This window comes from Hermetia illucens, chromosome 2 (genome assembly GCF_905115235.1).
Source record: "Hermetia illucens chromosome 2, iHerIll2.2.curated.20191125, whole genome shotgun sequence".
NCBI classification, from domain to species: domain Eukaryota; kingdom Metazoa; phylum Arthropoda; class Insecta; order Diptera; family Stratiomyidae; genus Hermetia; species Hermetia illucens.
In genome coordinates this window covers 80,705,392-80,731,299 of record NC_051850.1, presented here as the reverse complement: position 1 = coordinate 80,731,299, position 25,908 = coordinate 80,705,392, and the positions used below count along the sequence as shown (strand labels likewise).

The window sequence follows — 25,908 nt, the reverse complement described above, 5'->3', positions numbered from 1 at the left end:
GTCGGGAAACGGGAAGCTGGCCGCTTCAGGTATGAAAGATTTTGTGTAGTTCTTTAATAATAATATATCATTTGAGTGTGCATATATTATGCGAGAACACTCACATTCAGTCTTGAAGTTGCAAAGAAGCGACAACTTCGATCTATTATAACTTTGTTACTAACAGTGCGATTTCCACCAATATTGGTAGGATTATGCTCTATGTTAAAACCTACATTAGTGCAAAATCTCTTATTGCTAGGATGAGCCCCCCCCCTCTACTCTACTCACTTTTCTATCAAATATCAAAACTATCATCGACTTCAGAAAGTACTAACCAAGACCTTTCATTTGATACTTCACATGACTATATTTGATAAAAAAAAATGTACACTACTGTTTTGCATGTATGAAGACCCCCATTAAATTCGATGTAGAATTATGTAAATCACTATACGCGTGGGCGTTCACTACTCTCACCTTTCCCCCAAATTTGGTGTGAATTTCTACAACGTGGCGTGTGACAGACAGACGGACAGGTAGACACTTTTCTTGGGACAGGGTCGGGCTCAATAGTCGATCTGACATATGTGAGTACCACATTGGCGGGGAGAATGGCATGGTGTGTCAGTGAGCATTACACTCAATAGCTACCACCAGGCAAATTGAAAATGGGCCACGCCGCGATGTGCATTCCCGTGGAGCTGGAAACTGGGCCTGGTCCGTGAAAAAGTTTGAAAAGGGTGCATTCATAGAGATGCTATTGGGAGGCCAAAACCCCGATGATACGGTTACAGAAAAGATAGAGCAGATGATGGGATGCATAACGAGAGCTTGTGACGCTGCAAAGAAGCGCTGGTGGTATGAAGAGATAACGGAGTTGCGGGATGCATGTTTTCGAGCTAGAGGGATCTGCCAACGATCTAAAGAAAGACTAGATTTCGACGAGGAACGGTAAGCGAGAATGCTTCAAGGAACTTTGCGCAAAGATAAACCAAAGTCCCTGGGGAACAGCGTACTGGGTGGTTATGAAGAAGATGAGAGGGGGAACACCACAACTGACCTGCCCCCATCTTCTGCTCGATAGCGTGATGGCGCCCTTTCCCCTCATTAAAGGGCAGCCCAAATAACACAACCATGCATTGGACGTCTACATTATACTTACCGTTAACTAAGGAGGAACTTGTACAAATTTTCCGGAGAATTGGTGATAACAAAACACCCGGTCTGGATACTTTTCCCAATAGAGCTCTTAAACTCGGGATTAAGATTAGACCCGATTGGTTTATCAGCATATTTGAATAATGTATGGTTCTTCGACCGGACGAAGAGGCAAAAACTAGTTTTGCTCCCGAAGTCGAATAAGCACCCAGGACACCCATCATCATAGCGACCGATTTGCCTTATCAACACGACAGGAAAGATGCTCGAAAGGTCCATCTACAATAGACCTCTCCTCATCATTGAATATAAGGATGAACTATCGGAGCGACAATTTGAATTTCGACAAGCTCACTCAACGATCGACGCCATAAATGTTGTTTTTAAGCTGGCACAAAACGCGATGCCGTTTAATAAGTGCTGTACTATGGGGACGTTGGACGTCAAAAATGCGTTCAATCCCGCCAGCTGGAAGTGGATAAAAAACTCCTTAGCTAAAATGGGTGTCCCTAATTGTTTGACTAAACTCCTCGAAAGTAACCTCTCGGAAAAGACATTTTGGTACGATACGGATGAGGGATCCAAGCATTACACCGTCGCTGCAGGAGTACCGCAGGGCTCAGCGTTGGGTCCTCTCCTGTGGAACGTGCTGTACAATGGGGGTCATTGTCCTTCCCGTGCCGCAGACGATCTAGCTGTGGTTGTCGTCGCGAAACAACCTGAAGACGTTGAAGTGAACGCTAACGACGCCATTAGCGCCATAAAAGCGTAACTGGAGATGGTTCAGCTTGAGGCAGTCTTGTTTACCGAGCGTACGAAGAGGAATATGGTTAATTTTCGTGTTAGTGGTCACATCTCTTCACCTGGACTATTCCTGTGAGAAAGCGGCAAATACCATCGTATCATTAGCGTGGATGATGCCTAATACTGGAACTTGTGGGCGGAGTGGCTCGCTCCACACTATTATACGTGGCACCAGTTTGGGAGGAAGCACTAGCGTGTCAGAGTAATCGGAGGAGAGTAAATATGACTTATCGCTTAGTGGTGCTAAGGGTGTGCGTGAACGATCCCGATAAGCATTCTGACAAGTGAGACACGCTGCCTGTACGAGAAAAGGAAAATGGATCCACCCGAAAAGGATGGATAATACCGAAAGGCGCAAGGCGAGAATCGCTCCCCTCCTCAATACGAGATTCCCCGTATTGAGCGTATCCAGCGACGGCACGGCGAGATTAACTACCATTTTCCTGTCAGGTCACGTTGGTTATTGGAAGTATCTGTACCAATTCAGGCTGGATGATTCTCCCTTTTGTCCTAAATGCGGTTGCACACCTGAGAAAAATCAACCTAAGCCTCCAAAATATCGTCGAAATGCTGAAGACGGAGGGAAATTTGTGTTCGGTGAACTCCGCATTCAAACGTATACAAGAGGAAGTAATGCTTTGCGGTGGTTCCGCGGGGAACGAAGAAGGGGAAAGTGGAGGTGGTTTTAATGGGTGAGAATCTCGCACACTGCTGCAACCTGGCGCGGCAGTGGCTTTGTGAGATTTTCACCTCCATCTTTTCTTCTTTTCCTTCAGGTTTCGCGCCGTTCACAAGCGGGGTCGGCTCATCGTGATCAGCCCCGCTATTTGACCCTATCAACCGCCTGATCTGGATACAATCACGAGGCTTACATCCAGCATATCAAGACATCGTTGTTCCGGACGGCCTTTTGGTCGTTTACCATCGACTTCAATGTTGAGACCCTTTATTGCCTAATTTGATAAAAAATAAATATCGTATTTCCGGCACCAACTGACCCCTCCTTCAGTGTTTCGATTCACGAAATAAATAATTTTACCGCCCTTACTTCGGCTTGTCAGTTACGCCTAAACAGTAAGTATTTAACCAGCGCCCGTAACGATGATGGAAAGCTCTGGCCTGTCAGTTTGTACTCTTCAGTGATCGAATCAAAAATGATTCGGCCAACCAGCCAGGACGTGGATTTCTTGTTTGCTTAGGAGGTGAACGACAATTTTATGGGCATATTTATCCCTAATATGATGATAAATGCTCACATGCAGAAATATCCCAAATTCTCGTCTCAAAGCCTTCCACGTCCAGAGTCGAACTAACGATGTTGCGGTTTGGCGGTACGTGGATGGTGCTTTCAGTTCCACTGGCGGCCGGGTGTATTGCGAGCTCATTCGGCGTAACTGACAGGCTGAACTGAAGGTGGATAGCGGTAATATGTAAAGGGCGCCATCCACGTTCAGATTGGTCCTGATGAAAAATATCGCCAAAGCCATGCAGCTTTTAAATATTTACACAAAATTATTCCAAGTATTTCGGAGACAAAATTAAACGAGAAAATGTGAGAAGGTCCAGAACAACATGTATCTATTATGAAAAGAAAGCTTGTGATTTTGGAACAAAAATATCTTAAAAAGCAACGACTCTTAAAATATATTTTTCCCCCCTGAACTTTCTACCTGAAAATTGGGATGCCGGCAGCGACAAGCAGGGCGAGCATTTTCACTAAGGCCTAACAACTTTTGAAACAAGATACAAAGCTTTTTGGGATGGAAGTATATTGGGGAACCAAAACGGCTCTTATACCCCCAACTTCAGATATCCAGACTTGTTTATTTTATGGATCATATAATTTTCATTTTGAAGATTTTGTGTAAAACAAAAGCTTATTAAAATTGAATCAATATCTGTCTGTCTCTCGGTCACGCGCACGATTGACACGAAATTTGGTGGGATGGTGGAAACTATGAACGCCCACATATGCAGTAAGTTACATCTTTCTAGGTTAAGCTCAAGAGGAGATTCCCTATATATGCAGAAGGGGGTGTAAAACATTTTTTCCCCAAATATAGTCGTGTGGGGTATCAAATGAAAGGTTAGTATTTCCTGAAGCCGGTGGAGAGAAAGTCAGCATCCTATTGAATTGAATGTCGACCATAGTCAATACAGACACTACCAACTATGTACAAATCGTGCCACCGTGTGCCAAAATATTTTTAGACAAAAAAATCTACAAAAGCTTTCATACCTGAAACGACGAACTTTCGGTTTCCGGCTTGTCTAATTATACGATAAGTTTCTTCTGGAAATTCTATCAGTCTTCACCAAGAAAAATGAAAAGGCGGGCAAAAAGTCAGGGATCGGATGATCTATTGGACGCTACAAGCTTGACGTCCTGGAGCTCCGATATATTTTAAAATCCCAAAAAGTTCAGCGTATTGGGTACCGTGGCAAAATATTTATTATTGCACTGGTGAGAAAAGCAAACTTTGCCACAAATGGCAATGATACGCTAGTCGCAAACTTTTCGATGGTCTTGTAAGGAGCGATAATTGAAGAGGTGGAAGAAACACTTTACCACGGTTCTCAACCATATCAATTCCGGTAAAGTTTCGCCTCTCGTGAATGAAATGTTACGAAGCATACGGATACGAACTGCTCCTCCAAATTGAAGTGAAATCAGTGCACTCTAATAAAGTAAAGCCGCTGGATTTAGCTATCTCTAATAACTATTATCAGAGGGACCTACGATAATGCAAAATATCACGTCCTGCACCAAGGTGAAATCTCATAACAATTTGAAGTCCAAAGCAGGATCCGACTTGGCTGCATCTTGTTATTTATTCTTATTATCGGTGACGTTTTTCATGCTGCCTTATCCGCCGGACCGGGAGGTACTTTAATGGACAGTAACATCTTTCCTCAAGTACCTCCACTATGATGATAACATCTGTTTGCTCTCTCACCGAGTAATGAACCTTCGCCAAATAACTCTGGATTTGGAACAGAAAGCCAACAACAAGCTCTTCGCACTGGCATAATCTGCAATAATGGGCACACGGCGAGAACGTTGATCTATTTATTTATCTCGTATGCATAGTTGCTGCCGACGGTCGTATCGAACTTGATGTCACTGAGCACATTAACATCGCAAGGTCCGCTTGCACTACTTCATACTATTGGAAATGCAGTTGCCTCAATACCAACATCAAATTGAGACTTTTCCATGCCATTGTTCTTTCTATGATATTTTGCTATATATAGGTGGGATATGGAGAGCGACCCCCACTGTTACTTTAAAGGCCGAAGCCTTCATTACGACTTGTTTGCTTCGGCCATCAATACGCTTTGGCCTGACGTAATTTCAAACAAATCGGAAATTGAAAGTTTGGCGCTTCAGGTATAAAAGGTTTTATTGATTTTTTCTATAAGAATATTTGGCTACACGATGGTTCCATTTAGAAATGACTTATAGTGTATACACATAAAATCTGGCCGATATTCAATTCGACGTGTTACTGTCATTTTATCTCTTAGGTAGTAGTAATTTGTCGGGAAAGAGGTAACTTTGACAACAATAGGATTTCCACCAAACTTTACAGTATGATGCCTCACACTAAGAGCTATATTACGGATCTGCTAGCATTTATTTTGAAAAGTACTGACCGAGACATTTCATTTGATACCCCACACGGCTATATTGGGTGAAACAAATTTCGCACCCCTCTTTGATGCGTATTGGGACCCCCAGCTCATCGTGCAGCAATGTAATTGCCCGCTTGAGCGGGGTTCACAGTTTCAACCTTCCTACCTAATTACGTGTCAATAGGTATAACCGTTTCTGAGAAAAGTGTGTGTGACAGACAGACCGACAGACAGACCTTTAAAAAGGATTTCGTCGGCGCGCAAGCCAATTACATGCGGACGTATTGATCAAAAGGCAGAAAGTCACGCATTAAGCAAGGACAATAAGTTCATTGTTGGTTACGCCATGCAGTGGAATCCACTATCCCAAGATGGCAAACGAGTGGGCCTACCTAGGAGCACTTGGCGCAAAACAGCGGAAGAACATGCGTTACATTTCAAATTTTTAAACCATCAAACCAAATTTTTGGTGAAAGATTCAGCCAATTTTCGCCATCCAGCTTCCTGCGAAATCACCCCACCTTGACTTTTTTTGCTGAAAAGAGCTCTATCGTCTTCACACTAGCTTATCTCTCTCTGAATAAAAAAGAGAATATTACACACACATTTTACTCTCTTCTTCTCTCTTCTTATATTCCAAAATATGATTCTCACGTAAGATCAATTCATAAATCGCTTAGTCTTACAAACAATGTTAAAAATTCATTCTAATTGCCTCACCTTTCTTTTCAAATTCTAGCGTAATGGAACTCTTTCAGAAGTATCAACCATTAACACTGGACATACAGGAATGGAAAAGTTCGGTTACCTGAATCGCCTAAATGGTCTCGACCACATGCCATTTTGGCCAGCTAAACCCTGTAATAGCATAGAGGGCTCAGAAGGATCGTTTTTCCCTCCACGAGATATTACCCAAAACGAAGTTGTTTATATATATGATAAAGATTTGTGCCGTGTAACGCCTTTGAAGTATAAGGAACGGGTGGACAAGGATGGTATGTATGATTCTACACATTTGCATAAGTGGTAACAGCATATACTTAATTTAAAGCCAATAAAAAAGGCATTAAAACATTTCAACAGACCTCTAATTCTTCTTATGAACAATCGAAGCTTTAAAGTTAAGGGGGAAACCATATTAGGAGGCTTATTTTCAGATACATTTTGGGTTTTTTTAGTAGCAAGAATTAATTGGAATTCAATAAAATCTGGACACTATATTAGTCAGATTTGGAACAACTTTTAAGATTTTTTTTAATAATTCAGGTCAATAATATGCATAATAACAAAGTTAGACGGCAGTAGCCTGCTGAAGGTCGTAACTACAGCTCTCCAACTGCGGGGCGTGTAGTGATTCCAATTTTTATCTTAAGCCAAAATAGTTTTAATTTTACATTATTAAATTATTTTCTAAGAATATGATTCTCATTGCATGTGAATATAACCAAATTACAAATTTTGCATGTGGATGTGGACATTTCTCACTCTTAATTGCATACGAAATCAGTTACAATCAATGCAAACGCCCTCCTGGAAAGGACTGATGCCAAGTAACTATATATATGCTATTGTGACGAAAAAGACTTTGGAAAATTATGTGTGACGTTAATGACAATTAGCCAAGACTCCAAAATTGCATAGCAGTAGGGCAAATATTCTAGTTAGGATAATTGTTAACAGGTGACTCTAGTACCAGTAAGGATATTTAGTCAAAGGTGCAAACTAATTTTCGAGTAAGGTTTTTGAATGCCTTTCTGGAATGTTTCGCGGGGTATAAAAGGGCCGGAAAGTTTCAGAAGTAGACTTAAACGCGTCGGTTATAAATACGCCGAATTGTACTAGTTGAAGGAAGTGTTCTATAATTAATTGTGCAGTACGTTTGTTTAATTTAGTGTTTAATAAATGCTTATATTAAAGTTATAGAACGTGTTTTTTTAGTGCTACGCAATCCAGTGATACGAACCTACGTAATACAAGTAACGTAACTGGTGACAAGTACGTAAAGCTAAGAACATAACAAACGGTGACAGCAGTGCGATTACGTGAACGAAATCGTAACAATTGGTGACAGCGGTGGGATTACGTAAAAGCAAATTCGTAACACTGTTTACATTGTACCACAAGATTACGTAGGGACATAAAGGGACTACCTCGTGGGCTTTCGAGCCTGAGCATGAACCGGATAATCGCTGGATTCTATGCCCATAAAATCGAAAGGAACGCGAAGTTTGTTTTATAATTTTTCCAGTGTATTCTGAGACCGCTATGTAAGCTAACGAGCAATGCAATAAAAGAATCGATTCTAAAAACCTTTCTCCCTTAAGAAGTTGTATTTACTGTATATTATACTAGAAATAGGACTCTACTAAGTGTAATTATGTGGCGTTTCCAGCGATGAATTATTTGATATAATAAAAAACTTGTTTTTTCTTATTCGCTAGTGTTGATATTTTTATTTTTTGCAAATGCCGATATTTCGGGAACGACTTGTTCCTTTCATCAGTGCTAACACTCTACTGTTAGTATTTTTTATGGTTACTATGTGGTCACGGCAGTTGCTTCCTAGACTTTCCGAAAAGCTTGAAATTGAAACTTCCTCCACTTTTTCTTTCTTCTAGTTTCTGAATTTTACAATCCATTGGCCTCTGAGAGTGCATTTCACAGCTACCCTTTTTATATGTGACGCCAAATTCCGAAGAGAGCCGTTGCAATAAATGCTAATGCCCTCGTAGAAAGGACTGATGCCAAGTAACTATAAATACGTTATTTACTTTGTTTTGTATAAAACAAAACCTTATTAAAATGGATACACTGTCTGCCTTTCACAAGCACCTTCTCTGAAATGGCTGCACCGATTCATATGAAATTTCGTGGATATGTCCAACTATGAAATCTCAATAAATGAGTGACATAAATTTAGGTGAATTTTTTTTTTCACCGAATATATTTGTGTGTGGTATCAAATGATACTTTTCTACTTTTATAAGCAGGTTTCAATTTTGACGCAGATTGCTCATTTTACAATTTGCGTCAAAATTGAAACCTGAATGAGGGATGAAAATGTGAAAGTACGGCAGGATTCATTTTCGGAAGCCCAAACCAAAAATCTCAAAAAGTTCAGAGAATAATTGGCATTCGAGTGAAATATTAAAGTCAGCCCTCTGGCCCTTTGCCGCTGTTAGGTCCTTTTCAAGGTTTTGTGTAAAACAAAACCTTATTAAAATCGGTTTACTGTCTTCCTGTCTGTCCGTCAGTCTGTCACAGGCATTTTTCTCGGAGACTATTCTTGCGATTCACACCAAATTTGGTGGAAAGGTCGGAACTGTGTACACTAGCGCATACAGTGAGTTACATAATTCTACGTCGAAGGGGGGTCCTGATACACACAAAAGGGGTTGTACATTTTTTTCATCAAATATAGTATTATGGGATATCAAATGAAAGGCCTCGGTTAGTACTTTCCAAATCCGGTCCGAATTTTGACTGGACAGATGGGGAGTGCGGGGGGTTGAAAGTGATCATTTCTTCAACGGACCCATTCTCCGAAACCACCCAAACGAAAAATCTGAAGAAAATCAAAAGGATGTCACTACATAGTACCTAGGCTCCGAAATGCCTTCCATACCAATCTCTGCCCAAACAAAGTCAATAATATTGCTAAAGTTTTTAGTAATTGTTTAGGTATTTACCTATTTTTAATTTTATTTTAAATATCTAATTTTTAATTTCCAATTCAAACACTACTTAAATTCAATTCAAATACTTTACTTTTAATCTTTAATTCAAATACTACTTAACTTTATGTAAAGAGACGTTGAGCGTACGCTGGACTGATCGCGGCGATAGCTGGAGGCAGAAGAGACAGGTTCGTCTCCATGCGGTCCTTCTGCCCCCAACCAACGGCACAATCTCACCGCTAGCTCTACACTCCCGTGGCGAGTTCTAAAGATGTGGAGAGTTCCGTGCACCACTCGTATTCGCAACATTCGAAATAAATTTCGAATGCTGCGCCACAATTGCCTGGAAAACCCTCCTTAACTTAACCCTAAATCATGAAATTTTGCAGCAGGCCAAAGTTGTCGCTTCTTTGCAAATTCAAGATTTTTAATGTCAATATCACTTGAAAGTGGCTATTTTCACATAATATTGTATATACGCCCTATGCGCTTACACCTTAAAACACATTACCTCGATTATTGGTATTAATCGTATACACCGACATTTCCTGAACCACTTGTTCCTTTCATCGGTGCTACACAAGTAGATATTTCGGGAGCCGCTTCCCTTCATCAGTGCTGCTCGCATACCTCCCGAAATATCCACTTGTATAGCACTTATAAATATGATATATCGATATTTGCGAATAAAAAAAAAATAATAGCGGAAAAACTAAAACCGTCTAATTATTTTAAAGGACGAGATGACCTATCATTTGGTGCATCTCGGCTTCAGGTACTGTTTTTGACGGCCTCCGTGTCTTGTGAGGAACTGCTTAAGGTGGTATTTTGTTCCCCATAACAACGCTTGATCTGTTCCCAAATATTCAAAGTAAGTTTATACGTGCACCCATCCTTCGGAGACGCGACCCATTTGAACTAGCTGTAGTAACACGACTTAATCCTAACTGCATACCTTTATTCTGTATAATCATTGCCGATAACTTCATCGGTTTTCAGTACAGTACATGAGTTAACGTTAATGATAGACTTTGTTATTTGGTAATGTTTATTTTGTTACTCGTTGCAGAGGGCCAGACTATACAGACTGAAAGTACTCAAACAACTGACTTGTTTCTTACATTCTAATCTCTTAAATAGGATTGTCTATGTCTAATGAATAGATAGGGAAAAATACATAACACATTTCCCTATGACCCATGATCCTAATTATTTTATTATTAGTATGGAAAATACACAACCTTCTTGGAAGAAGGGTCGTTTGTGATCATCCTCTCATCACGTGATGACTTACAACATAAGATACACAAGATAACGTTTATCTGCTGTGTTGTCGCTAACATGTGTTTCGGCATCCTAGAGCTCGCCCTTGTGGTGTTGCTCTTAAGGCGATGAAATCTTATATATAAAGATCAATTGCTGTTCGTTAGTCTCGCTAAAACTCAAGAACGGCTGAGCAGATTTATTTTATTTTTTTAAATTTCCGCGGAGGTCTAGGGAAGGTTTAAAAGGTGAGAAAAATTCGAATAATTGCCGGTAAAGCCCTAAAAACAGTTTTTTTCTTCTTCCCATATAAACGTTTTTTTCTAAATAAAATTTAGAATCAATCTAAACTTTATTGATATTCAATAAAGTTCAATCAAACTTTATTGATATTCAATAAAGTTCAATCACTCACTGTCTTCATCGGACCTCATATTACAACTATGAAACGGGCAAATTTTTTAACGCAACTAGAAATATTTGTCAACCAAGTGACAATCTTTTATTTCTAAAAAGACGAAAGACATCAAATGTTTCACAGCTCAGAACATGTTGTATTGGAAAATAGAATTTCTGTTTTTAGTATTTTTGTTTCTCACCGTTTAAACCTTCTCTGAATTTCCATAAATATTTCAAGACCAAACTAGACTACCTAGACCTAGACTAAATATTTAGTTTTGTTACAAATTAAATTTCTGAACGCAACGATAATATTTGACATTAGATTTGACAACCAACTAATATGTCAATGCATCCTGTTGCACTTTAGAACACGGAAAGAAGTATTGCGATATTGCATTACGATATCTATGAGTGCGCAAGAACTTTCTTTACTTTGGCGATCCTTTGTGATAGTGACATTCCAGGTAATGTTCTCTTTTTTTTTTGATATTTTGCGATTATGACACTTTACTGCTAAGTGAGCGAAAAATTTTCTCACTTTGATTATTTACAATTTACGTTGCCGAGGAGAAGACGACCTGACTTTGGTCGTCGCAGTCAATCAAATGTTCGAAGAGCTATCTCACGTGCTAACCGCACTGATAACCAGAGAGAGACAGATCAAGAAAATGGTCGTATTGCTATGTCAGAATTGCGTTATTTAGTGAGTGATAATGAAGTAGATAGGCTTAGAATGCAACGAGTTCGTGCACATCAAACACAACAACAGCAATCACGACATAATGAAATTGATCGAATCCGCAGACGGAATGCTTCACAATATACTTTTTTATTAAATACGGATTCGTTTTGTTTGTTTTAAAATTATTTTATACAAAAGCTTAGGTCTTTTATTTATCGATTGAGGCAGTACGAAGTCTGTCGGGTCAGCTAGTCAAACAGTAAATCGGACTTTAAACCCCGAAAACTCCGAACTCAGGAAAAATGTTGATGTTTTATACAGGAAACATACTCATTGTCTAATGCGTTTCTTAAAGCGCCCACAAACGACGAACCAAGTTGGTGACCAAGTTCCCGGTTACAGTGCGGTTGCACGTCTGTGGAGAAATTATCCATACAAACTCAGGTTACAGCAACGGTTGCAGCAGCTGTTGCAGGAACATCAAAATATTTTTGATATTTTGTGGGCGTGGCCTTTAAATGTGAATCGGTTCGGTGTGTGCTTGATCGTTTGAAAAGCTTCCGAACGATTTTAATGTGCTGCGAACGCTTCAGACGTTCACATCATATGATGAATGATGATATGATTAGGCTCTACTCTTATAAATTAGTGCACTTAATGCCTTTTGTTGCTTAAGTGCAAATGTGCGTTCGATTATTTCTTAATTGGCAATGGTTTTTCCAGTTCTTATTGCTATCATTATCTAGGAAGCCATTGTTGTGGCATCGTCGTATATTGTATGGGGTGTTGTTTGAATGATTTATGGGTAGGATTGGGAATGGAGGACTGTATGCATATGATATATGATTATTAGATGTTGCCACTATGTAAAATGAAAGTGGAAAACTTTAAATTACCCGGTCGCTACAAATTCATTACGATAATGTCTTAGTTTTCTTCTTTCTTGTTCGCTCATATTCTTTTCTTAACATGAATTTACCTTATTTGGAATGTCAAGACATGTTCTGTGGTATCTTATGATGTTCCTTATCCTTGAATATTCAAACAGATCTGCATTTGATATTTCATACATTTTATTACTGGTTTATGACCCTGGTTCATAATCCTCGTTTGAACAAGTATTTAGGGTAGTGAAACCTGCATTGGTATGTGGCGACATAACTACATATATTTGAATTAAGATGTGGGAATTGCTAGTATCCCATTAGGATCCCCTATCGTTTATCCAAAGCTTAGAAGGAGATTTCAAAGCGTTTATTTTCGGTTTCGGAGAAGTATGTGACTATTTGTTTATTTGTTCCAGAATTAGATTCTATTAGTTGAGCAACAGTAGCCGATTTATACTGGATGTACTTTCTTATAAAAAAGAGGAGTTGTTCTTTCGTACGGCTGATTCCCATCCTTAGTTGTTTGTATATTTTTATATTAACTCTTAAAGAAAGGATGTTTACGTGAATACACGTTTACGTTTATGCTTTCTTAATTATAAAGGAATTTTACTTGAGAGAACAATGATCCCTCTGGTCTACCTGAATCCTTTTATTAGGTTGTTTAATAGCAAGTAGGCGACGCATGTCTGTGTAGGTGGAATTCCCATGTAGTACATGCCTCGTAATTCATAATTTTGTTCTTTATTAACGAAAGCTAAACACCGCCTTTGGGTATTGCTCAAATAGGAATTTCGTTTATTTAAAAAAATGGCTTTGCGATGTACCTGTACCCTAGCCTAGCATTTACTGAAAATGAGATATTATTGACACTTGTCGTTTGCTTTATCTTGAAATTAAGTAGTTCATTAAGATGCAACACGAAAGCAAAGGAAAATCATTTAAGATACAATAAACAGCAATTCGCTCAATATGCCGTTAATTTCTTCGTATTTATAAACATGTAAATTATGCGCACCGAAGTTGATCCATCAAATTCTAATTAACCTATTGGTGAAAGATGACACAGATATATTTATATCTGCACTTCCTATATGGTATGTTGGCAATTAGAAATAAGTTTTTGTTTTACAGGAAACCTTAAAGACCAGAGGCATATTTACACTTAAGCTATAAAATGCATTAAGTGCGGTAATTTGTAAAAATGTAGCCTGACGCAAGATATTGAAAAGTGAAATTAATTTCCAAATAGGAAATACGAGTATACAATATTAAGTTTATTTACATTATTGGCATTTACATGCTCACGACCCCAAAGTGTTACATCGGACTATACAAACCAACACAAACACTCAATAAGATTTAGTAAATAAGACGTTGGAATCCACAAATAATGTAACATATCAGTTCCAATAAACTAATGCCGAATGCCAATAAGAATGCATGGCTTATCGGAACTAAAGGGCAACAAACAAGGATCGTTTTTGGTCAGATTTACATAATATTAGCCTGCCTGCATAATATTAGACTCAGCTCACATTAGATTTGTTACTTTTTCGTTGCAATTGAAACTAACTAGTCAATTAATGGCTTTCAAATTGAACATAAAGATCATCGTTTTGGTTAAAACCTGGTTGTTCTCAATCATTGCTACTCCCTAAAACCCTCCCGGAGGACTAAGAATTGAGGGATTCCTAAGTCCGCCATCCAGTTAATGGCGTCATGTGTATGAATTATAACGAACACAAATCCGCCTTGTAAAATTTTTAGGCCTAAGCCGGCCGACGCATCCCTCAATTCTTAAACAAAATTTTATTTTAGCCTCGGCCGGCGAATTTGGTTCGTTATGATTCATACATATGACGCGTTTGTGAATTAATAAAAGGGACACTGCTCCCAGGGCAGATGAGTTGCCGCTACCCTGGACGGAACCACAAGCCTTAAAGTTTCGTATTCAGAATCGAAATTAATCTTAACTGTCGTATGTCACATTCGATTTGGAATTAACTCTAAAAAACCATAATTCGGTGTTGACTACACTTTGTCCTTATGAGAAATGTTTTACCTTCGTCATCTAGTACTAAACCACTGTTCGTCGCCACTACCTGGTTCTTTTCTATTTTATTTTGGTCGTTCTATCAAAATCCATCAATTGTGCCCAAATCTCTGTTATATTTCGTAAAAAAAGACTGCAACTACCTGCCATACATTTACGTTAAACTTTCAAGAAAATTAACTTGAAGTTAACAGTTTGTGGATAGTAGATCTTTTTGTTTTCCACAAAACGTTATTAAAATCGGTTCACTGCTATTATCTCAGAAACGGCCCTCCTATTCTTCTTTTTCTTCAGCCTTTGTCCCGTTCACAAGCGGGGTCGGCTCGTCGTGATCGGCTTCGCCATTTGGCTCTATCGAATGCCTGATCTGGGTGCAATCTCGAGGCTTTCAAATCCCCATCTAGGGTATCAAGCCACCCTTGTTTAGATCTGCCTTTTGGTCGTTTACCATCGACTTCGATGTTCAGACCAATCTTGGCAAGTGAATTCTCGTTTGCACGAATTGCGTGACCATGCCATCGAAGACGCCTCTCTCGCAACTTTTCCACGATCGGTGCAACCCCATAACGCTCGCGGATATCCTCATTTCGGATGTGATCTAAACGTGTGACGCCACTAGTCCGACGTAGCATCTTCGTCTCCATTGATGCAAAATTTCGTAGAAAGGTGGAACCTGTGAATCCGATTACATCCAACGAGTAACATAGTTCAACATTGAATTTAAGGAGGGTCCCCACACACGAAAAGGGGCCGAATATATTCATGGTATCAAGTAAGTGCTTTTCGGAGCAAATATTAGCTTGAGAATCGCTAAGGGGAAGAGTGCACGGTTCAAAAAGGTCAATTACTTAAAGGACCCGTTCTCAGAAACTATCTAACCCAAATATTTGGCATATGGCATCTAGGCCTCAAATACTCTTGACACCGAAACCGGTTTAAATAAAGTTAATATTATAATAGTATATTACCATATTTACTATAGCTTAATTGTCTGGGAGCCCCCTCCTTTAAGTTTATCCCAAAATGGCCACTTTTGTGCAATTTCTTGCATTTTTAGACTTTGCATGTCAATGTCATACTAAAGTGAATAGTCTGATGAAGTAAATGCATAAACATTACGAACTAAGTATAAATAGGACAAATGACTATTCAAATATACTTACAAGCAATACACAAAACCTTTCATAGCTGAGGCAGTTAACTTCCGGTTTCACGACTTGTTTTGAACTTGGTGTTCCTTCAAAATATTCCCTGCTATCAAGCATATTATTTGTATAGAACAATTCATCTATAAATATTATTGCACGGAATTCTACAGACATCTGTAAGTAACCCAGTTTGGTATTATTTCCCATATAGGAGAAAAATGATCGAGGAAGCTGAGAATTACAATGGCCTGTTGGAGTGATAGTGTGGATCGGGAATGCCAGTCTTCATCATCATCAACGGCGCAATAAACGGTATCAAGTCTAGGCCTGCCTTAATAAGGAACTCCAGACATCCCGGTTTTGCGCCGAGGTCCACCAATTCGATATCCCTAAAAGCTGTCTGGCGTCCTGGCCTACGCCATCGCTCCATCTTAGGCAGGGTCCGCCTCGTCTTCGTTTTCTACCATAGATATTGCCCTTATAGACTTTCCGGGTGGGATCATCCTCATCCATAGGGAGTAAGTGACCCGCCCACCGTAACCTATTGAGCCGGATTTTATCAACAATCGGACGGTCATGATATCGCTCATAGATTTCGTTATTTTGTAGGCTACGGAATCGTTCATCCTCATGTAGGGGGCCAAAAATTCTTCGGAGGATTCTTCTCTCGAACGCGGCCAAGAGTTCGCAATTTTTCAACTCAAGTTTTCGAGGAATACATGAGGACTGGCAAGATCATAGTCTTGTACAGTAAGAATTTTGACCCTATGGTGAGACGTTTCGAGCGGAACAGTCTTTGTAAGCTGAAATAGGCTCTGTTGGCTGACAACAACCGTGCGCGGATTTCATTATCGCAGCTGTTATCGGTTGTGATTTTCGACCCTAGATAGGAGAAATTATCAACGGTCTCAAAGTTGTATTCTCCTATCCTTATTCTTCTTCGTGTTTAACCAGTGCGGTTTGGTGTTGTTGGTTGATTCGTCTTCGGTGCTGACGTTGCCACCATATATTTTGTCTTGCCTTCATTGATGTGCAGCCCAAGATCTCGCGCCGCCTGCTCGATCTGGATGAAGGCAGTTTGTATGTCTCGGGTGGTTCTTCCCATGATGTCGATATCGTCAGCATAGGCCAGTAGTTGGGTGGACTTGAAGAGGATCGTACCTCTTGCATTTACCTCAGCATCACGGATCACTTTCTCGAGGGCCAGGTTAAAGACGATGCATGATAGCGCATCCCCTTATCCCCGTCTTAGACCGTTGTTGATGTCGAATGGTCTTGAGAGTGATCCTGCTGCTTTTATCTGGCCTCGCACAGTGATCAGGGTCAGCCTAGTCAGTCTTATCCATTTCGTTGGGATACCGAATTTTCTCATGCCCATGTACAGTTTTACCCTGGCCATGATATCATAGGTGGCTTTAAAGTCGATGAATAGATGGTGCAACTGCTGTCCATATTCCAACAGTTTTTCCATCGCTTGCCGCACAGAGAAAATCTGATCTGTTGGTGATTTGCCTGGAGTGTAGCCTCTTTGGTATGGGCCAATGATGTTCTGGGCATATGGGGCTATCCTGCCTAGCAATATAGCGGAGAATATCTTATAGATGACTTATTGGTAAAACTTCCGCGCCTGGTGCGGCTGTTCCCTGTACTTTTCTAGTTCACAGACCTTTTGGTTCTCCCAGGCTTCCTTTTTCCGTCTGTGAAGTCGCTTCTCCGCTCGACGGAGTTCGTGATAAGTCTCTGCGCGTGCCCGCGTTCTTTGAGAATGCAACATTACTCGGTATGCGGCATTCTTCCGTTCCGTTGCTAGCTTACATTCATCGTCAAACCAGCCGTTCCGATTCCTTTTGCGGCTGGGACCAAGTATGTTTGTGGCCGTATCAATGATCACGTTCTTCAGGTGATTGTGAAGATCATTTGTTGATGCTTCATCTCCAGGTCCTCTGTTGACCGCGGTTATAGCGGGGTCCAATTCCCTCTTATAGGTGTCGCTGAGGGCTGTGTTGTGAATGGCTTCAGTGTTAACTCTCACCTGATTGTCAGAGGGAATTCTGGATGATGTTATTATTCGAGCTCGGAGCACCATGCCAACGAGATAGTGATCCGAGTCTATATTGGCCCCCTATATGTTCTGACATTCATCAAGGCTGAGAGGTGACGGCGTTCAATCAACACGTGGTCAATTTGGTTGAAAGTGGTCCCGTCTGGAGAGGCCCATGTATGTTTGTGGACCGCTTTCCGCGCAAACCAGGTACTTCCAACAACCATTTCAGGTGACCCTGCTAATTGAAAAATCCGCGGTCCCTTATCATTTGTTTTTTTTTCGTGTAAACTACGGGAGCCAACGTACCGCCTGAATACAGGCTCCTTCCCTACTTGGCTGTTAAAGGCCCCAAGTATGATTTTGATAATTTTGATATCATACCTGGGACAAGCTTCGAGGATTCGTTCTACTGCCTCGTAGAAGGTATCCTCCGACTCTGCAGTCTCCTCTGTAGGGGCGTGAACGTTATTGAGGCTTATATTTCTAAACTTGCCTCGGAAGCGCAGAGTGCATATCTTTTCGCTTATATTTTCAAACCCGATAGCAGCATGTTTCATTCTTTGGTTAAGAAACCTACTCCGAGCACATGGTTTCCCAGCGGTCACTACGTGGAGGTGGAGATAGGGTTTGGTAGTAGAGCTGTTAGTGTTGGTTCATAAGGCGTTTCCCAAGTTTTATGCTCCATCGTAAGTACCAATCCACGTTTCGCCCTGGGACCTATACTACCCTTTGACCACCAGACTTCATAGTAGGATCAATGAACATGATTACGAACCTTGCCAAAAAATACGACCAGTCCTGTATTAAGCTGGAACGGGATTGAAGATGTTTTAAGTGAAACTCATGTTGCTTGGTACTCGATGACGCTGATCGAGGATTAGCTTCCACAAAATCTGAAATCCTGTCTAGCGCGATAGTAACTAAGAACTCCAAATCTACCTGGAGAAGACCGGTTTGATTCTAGCGAATAAGGGAATGACCCAAACGCATTGATCATTACTGGCTTATGTGAAGATACAAGGATACGACTTTCCACAGCCACCAGCCTCATGTTGCTAAAAATTCAAAAATTAGGAAAGATGATAAAACAAGTCATGTAAGACAAACTGATACCCATGGAATATAACCGAGAAAATTCTCATGTGAGAGAAGACTTAGCCTGAAGTTATCTTCACAATTTCAATCTCAAAACTGCACTTTAGTTCTGAAAGGAAAAGACGATTTTTGTCATTTTGTTTATAATTACGTTCTCATTGCGATGAAATCCAAAAATCTTTCAAAGGAAGAGTAACTGATTTATAGGATTATACAGTCTTAATATAAATTAAAACAGCTGCACCCCACTTAAGCTAATAACAGCAAATTTGTTTCAAACGAAATATTGAAACTCGCACACTTTAATTCGATTAATGATCTAATTTACAGGTTTGACTTGCGACCTCTACGAAGTCCCGGATGACGCATTTGGCGACTCCGCCCACAATAAAGATAACCAATGCTTCGATCCTCCAGACTATGAGCCTCTAAAAGGCCTTCATAACATCAGTCCTTGTCAGTATGGCGCACCAGTTTTCCTGTCAAATCCACATTTTTACCAAGCTGACGCCAGTCTTCTCGACTCAGTTGAAGGACTCAAGCCGAATAAATCCAAACATATTACCTACTTCAAAATTCAGCCTGTAAGTATTGTGTTAACCCTGATTTAGTATACAAATTAGAACTTCAAAGGCAATTTTTCTTCCATATCCCGCAGAGAATAGGAGTTCCACTCGAGGGCAAAGTTAGAATCCAGTTAAATCTTAAAGTGGATCACTCGCAGTATGTGCATGCTGTCAAAGACTTCCGTGACTTTGTGTTTCCTATCATGTGGTTGGAGGAGGTATGTTTATAATTAATAATTTCCCCCTCGAAGTGAGGGAATTATCCAGGTAATGTTAATTAAGTAAAGTTTTGAATAATAATACGAGTAAAACAGAAAGTGAAGCGCAAGCTGTGTCACAAAGGATACTTTCTCAACACTCATCAAAGGCAAAATCTCCGAACTGAGTGCCCATTCATGCAATGTACTTCGTACATGAATACTATGTTCCCCTGTTAACCGCTATTTCAGGGTAAACTATTGAATAGTTGTACATGTGTTTTAACCTACATCATTTAAACATGGATCGGAAATTATTTGCATGTATAATACCCGTTTTTGAGTTATATTTAACACACAACCAATTGAAATTCTTTAGTTACCTTCTACTTAAAATATCATAACATTCATCAAAATTTGAATACATTTAATGTAAAACAAGTTGTGAAACTGGAAGCTGAACGCTTCAGGTATAGAAGGTTTTGTGTATCTCTTGTATATAAGAATATCTGAGTGGTCACTTTCCCATTTGAACTAACTCGTAATGTTTATCTATTTAGTTTGTCAGACTATTTACTTTAGGCTGATACTGGCATTCAAAGTCCTAGAATGCAATAAATTACTATAGTATATGTACTATTCATCATCATCATCATCATCAACGGCGCAACAACCGGTATCCGGTCTAGGCCTGATTTAATAAGGAACTCCAGACATCCCGGTTTTGCGCCGAGGTCCACCAATTCGATATCCCTAAAAGCTGTCTGGCGTCCTGACCTACGCCATCGCTCCATCTTAGGCAGGGTCTGCCTCGTCTTCTTTTTCTACCATAGATATTGCCCTTATAGACTTTCCGGGTGGGATCACCCTCATCCATACGGATTAAGTGACCCGCCCACCGTAACCTATTGAGCCGGATGCTATCCACAACCGGACGGTCATGGTATCGCTCATAGATTTCGTCATTGTGTAGGCTACGGAATCGTCCATCCTCATGTAGGGGGCCAAAAATTCTTCGGAGGATTCTTCTCTCGAACGCGGCCAAGAGTTCGCAATTTTTCTTGCTAAGAACCCAAGTTTCCGAGGAATACATGAGGACTGACAAGATCATAGTCTTGTACAGTAAGAACTTTGACCCTACGGTGAGACGTTTCGAGCGGAACAGTCTCTGTAAGCTGAAATAGGCTCTGTTGGCTGACAATAACCATGCGCGGATTTCATTATCGCAGCTGTTATCGGTTGTGATTTTCGACCCTAGATAGGAGAAATTATCAACGGTCTCAAAGTTGTATTCTCCTATCCTTATTCTTCCTGTTTGACCAGTGCGGTTCGATGTGGTTGGTTGGTTGGTATTCGGTGCTGACGTTGCCACCATATATTTTGTCTTGCCTTCATTGATGTGCAGCCCAAGATCTGGCGCCAATCACCGCCTCCTCGATCTGGATGAAGGCAGTTTGTACGTCTCGGGTGGTTCTTCCCATGATGTCGATATCGTCAGCATAGGCCAGTAGTTGGGTGGACTTGAAGAGGATCGTACCTCTTGCATTTACCTCAGCATCACGGATCACTTTCTCGAGGGCCAGGTTAAGGAGGACGCATGATGGCGCATCCCCTTGTCGTAGACCGTTGTTGATGTCGAATGGTCTTGAGAGTGATCCTGCTGCTTTTATCTGGCCTCGCACATTGATCAGGGTCACCCTAGTCAGTCTTATTAATTTCGTCGGGATACCGAATTCTCCCATGGCCGTGTACAGTTTTACCCTGGCCATGATATCATAGGTGGCTTTAAAGTCGATGAATAGATGGTGCAACTGCTGTCCATATTCCAACAGTTTTTCCATCGCTTGCCGCACAGAGGGAATCTGATCTGTTGCTGATTTGCCTGGAGTGAAGCCTCTTTGGTATGGGCCAATGATGTTCTGGGCGTATGGGGCTATCCGGCCTAGCAAGATAGTGGAGAATATCTTATGGATGGTACTCAGCAACGGGATACCTCTATAATTGCTGCACTATGTGATATCTCCCTTTTTATGTATGAGACAGATAATGCCTCATTGCCAATCGTCAGGCATTGACTCGCTGTCCCATACCTTGAGCACAAGTTGATGAACCACTTGGTGTAACTGGTCGCCTCCATATTTAACCAATTCGGCTGTAATTCCATCGGCTCCTGGTGACTTATGATTTTTTAGCCGATGGACGGACTGTTTCTCCTAAACTTGGTGGTGGCAGTATTTGTCCGTCGTCTTCAGTTGGCGGTACCTCCAACTCGCCGATGTTCTGGTTGTTCAGTAGTTCATCAAAGTACTCAACCCATCGCTCTAATATGCCCATTCTGTTGGAAATCAGATTTCCCTCTTTGTCTCGGGAGGATGAGCATCGAGGTGTATAAGGCTTCATCCTGCTGACTTGTTGGTAAAACTTCCGCGCCTGGTGCGGCTGTTCCCTGTACTTTTCTAGTTCACAGACTTGTTGGTTCTCCCAGGCTTCCTTTTTCCGTCTGTGAAGTCGCTTCTCCGCTCGACGGAGTTCGTGATAAGTCTCTGCGCGTGCCCGCGTTCTTTGGGTATGCAACATTACTCGTTATGCGGCATTCTTCCGTTCCGTTGCTAGCTTACATTCATCGTCAAACCAGCCGTTCCGATTCCTTTTGCGGCTGGGGCCAAGTATGTTTGTGGCCGTATTAATGATAACGTTTTTCAGGTGATTGTGAAGATCATTTGTTGATGCTTCATCTCCAGGTCCTCTGTTGACTGCGGTTATTGCGGCATCCATTTCCCTCTTATAGGTGTCGCTGAGGGCTGTGTTGTGGATGGCTTCAGTGTTAACTCTCACTTGATTGTCAGAGGGAATTCTGGATGATGTTATTATTCGAGCTCGGAGCACCATGCCAACGAGATAGTGATCCGAGTCTATATTGGCCCCCTATATGTTCTGACATTCATCAAGGCTGAGAGGTGACGGCGTTCAATCAACACGTGGTCAATTTGGTTGAAAGTGGTCCCGTCTGGAGAGGCCCATGTATGTTTGTGGACCGCTTTCCGCGCAAACCAGGTACTTTCAACAACCATTTCAGGTGACCCTGCTAACTGAAAAATCCGCAGTCCGTTATCATTTGTTTTTTTTCGTGTAAACTGCGGGAGCCAACGTATCGCCTGAATACGGACTCCTTCCCTACTTGGCTGTTAAAGTATGATTTTGATATCATATCTGGGACAGGCTTCGGGAGTTCTTTCTACTGCCTCGTAGAAGGTATCCTTCTCCGACTCTGCAGTCTCCTCTGTAGGGGCGTGAACGTTTATGAGGCTTATATTTCTAAACTTGCCTCGGAAGCGCAGAGTGCGTAACCGTTCACTTATGTTTTCAAAGCCGAAACAGCAGGTTTCATTTTTTGGCTGACTAAAAAACCTACTTGTGTCAGGATAGCTGAGTGGTTAGAGCACAAGGCTATCGTACGGAAGGTCGCGGTTCAAATCTCGTTGGCGGCAGTGGGATTTGTATCGTGATTTGACGTCGGACACCAGTCGACTCATCTGTGAATGAGTACCTGAGTCAAATCAGGGTTATAATTTCGGGCGAGCGTAATGCTGACCACATTGCCTCCTACAGTGTTCTGTAGTGTACTGTTACTGTCTTCAATGAGGTGCTCTAACACACTTCAAGGCCCTAATCCAATATCGATTGTTGTGCCAACGATTATTATTATTATTATTAAGAAGCCTACTTCGAGCACATGGTTTACTGGATGACCGCTATAATATATGGTGTAGTGGCTTTTCTCCAGGAAACCGGTCCCTGTCCATCGCATCTCTTGTAACGCTGTTATATCAGCCCTATATTGGGACAGGGTATCGGCTAGCTGCTCATCAGCTTCATCTCTGTAAAGGGGCGCACGTTCCATGAGAAAATGCGCAAATCGTTATTCCGTTGTCGTTGCCGGGTCCGTCGTTTTAAAATCCGTGCTGTCCGAGGCTCCTGTTGTGGCTTCGTAACAAGTTGTTTTCCGTGTATGGTTGTCAGCCCTACCCAACCCCCAAACCTGGAGGACCAGTTGGTTCAATTTGTCCCGTTTTTAGGCGCGGGAGACTCGCCTTCATCCTTCTCCGTTTGCAGCTTTTCGTTAAGAAAGAGCTCCCAGCGGTCACCACGTGGAGGTGGAGATAGGGTTTGGTAGTAGAACTGTTGGTGTTGGTTCAGCAGGCATTTCCCAGGTTTTATGCTCCATCGTGGGTACCAATCCACGTTTCGCCCTGGGACCTATACTACCCTTTGACCACCAGACCAGTTCCCATTTTATACCGAATTTCGTATCAATATGAGTTACCGTTCCTGAGATAAAAGGTGTGACAAATAGACAGAGAGACGGACGGACAGACAGACATTAAATCGATTTTAACAAAGTTTTGTTTTACACAAAACATTAAAAAAGATGATAACTTTAGGTCTCCTGGTACAACGACGAGCATAATATAAATAATTTTCCCGCAAACATGACTACCTGCGATATGAGCTTGAATAAACACAATGCGAAATAAATATAAAACTTATGTATAAGCCTCAATTAATTTCATTATCTAAACAAATTATCATATAGCATGAATCTTTAATATTTCCAGGGTATTAGTGAGCTGACACCATCCATCAGACGTTGGATCTACTTGGCGACAGTGTTTGCTCCAAACGCGGCCCCTGTTATTACGTATTCAATGATCATAATTGGAGCTTCTATGATTGCTTTTGTTTTTGTGAGGGTCTACCAGAAGTTCATTTTCACCAAAGATCCGACCTTGGAAATATTGGAAATGGGAAGGCGATCCCTACGTCGTAGTGGCAGTTTTATTCACCACCACCAACCAAAGTTCATATCACATAAAGACACCTACACGCTTCTCAAACCCTCTGCAAGTTCGGTTAGTGCTAACGAAGAAACCATCCCTCTACCGACTTAACGCATCTCCGAAATCAGTGAATTTTTAAGGAAGAAGTGTTGAGATTTAAAAAAAAAATTAATTATTTTAGAGACATTATTTTTGTATTCAAAGTACCATTCCATTGAGTTAGATAAGTTCTATATCGGATGTTTAAATTTTTATAAAGTTTCAAAGGTCTTCTACAAGTCAGCTGGCTACGAGTATCTTCTATCTAGTTGTAACCGGCCTTTCATAAACGTTTACTGGTGCCATGCTTTCTTAACGCTCACTGGAGGAATTCAACGGCGTCCACTTCCCAGGTGGAAGCTGGAAACAGAACACTTTAAGGAACGAATACCACTCATTTATGCGAACACGCTAGCCAACTTGTACAGTTGAAATTTTCGTAAACTTTTAAACATCTACGCATCCATTGCAATCCTTGCAAACCTGAAAGCAGCAAACATTCAAAAACTCACTAGAAAAGCCGCAAGCTGTTATAAATTCAACGGAAATTCTATTTTAACTTACAGTAACGCAATACGGCAATGTTTACCCATTTTTACAATAGTCTAAGTTATAGTCAATGCAAGGAATTACGTAATTTTTTAAGATAAATTTGTCTCATTCGAAGTCGTCTGAGAACTATGAATGAAACGTAAAATGTAGTCAAAAAAATGTGGAGAATAGTAAAATAAGCAAAGAAACTCAGCTTTAATGTAAATATCATTGCGAGCTTACAGGGCTCTTAGGTAATAGGCCACTAGTTAGGAAACATACATACATTTAATTCATGGAAATGCATCCACTGCAGTGACATCCAGACCATAGTACATCTAATAAGTAGTTCCCAAATTCAATGGTCGCGGACTTGCGAATTTATTGGGAAAGCTTATTCGTACACATGATAGGCACCGAACCACAGGTAGACACGGCTAGATGCTAGGGCCTAAGATGTGAATGGATAATCTCCGACAATACAGTCGCAAATCCGGGACCATTGAGTGTGAGTACTGCCCATTAGGTATACTGTGCCCTAGACAGCCCACATTTCCATTACAAAAATTTCCATTTTGTCAATGCTCATATACGACCGTTTCCATATTGTTAAATCCATCCCTCATCCTGGATGTTTATATATAGATAGTACTAAAATATTTATTTTCCACGGGGTGTAAAATGTGTCACTAGAGTTTATGAGAAAAAGGTATGCCTAAATTTCAGGTCGTGTGTTAGAAATAAAATTGTAATTATGTTTTATAAGAAAAGGAATTGTCATTAATTCTGAATAGCTTCTTGGTTGCTGCACGGATGACTAGCACGGATGGAGCTGCATTCGAGTTTTGGAGTGAACTCAAAAAAATAAATAAAAGAATGAAATGTCAGCTACGTTATTTAATT

The 25,908-nt window shown here is 40.8% G+C and overlaps 1 protein-coding gene across 2 annotated transcripts in view; it reads left to right on the top strand.

Annotated features, from left to right (window-relative positions):
* The window catches only part of LOC119648696 (lysosome membrane protein 2), a 209,199-nt gene extending 183,981 nt beyond the window's left edge, over positions 1–25,218 (top strand). For both annotated transcript variants that reach the window (XM_038050501.1, XM_038050502.1), the window contains exons 7-10: positions 6,320–6,575; positions 19,165–19,418; positions 19,493–19,618; positions 24,214–25,218. In XM_038050501.1, the coding sequence (XP_037906429.1) occupies positions 6,320–6,575; positions 19,165–19,418; positions 19,493–19,618; positions 24,214–24,546 (969 nt within the window). In that variant the 3' untranslated portion in view covers positions 24,547–25,218. The remainder of the gene's footprint in view (positions 1–6,319; positions 6,576–19,164; positions 19,419–19,492; positions 19,619–24,213) is intronic.
* The last annotated feature ends 690 nt before the right edge of the window (positions 25,219–25,908 follow it).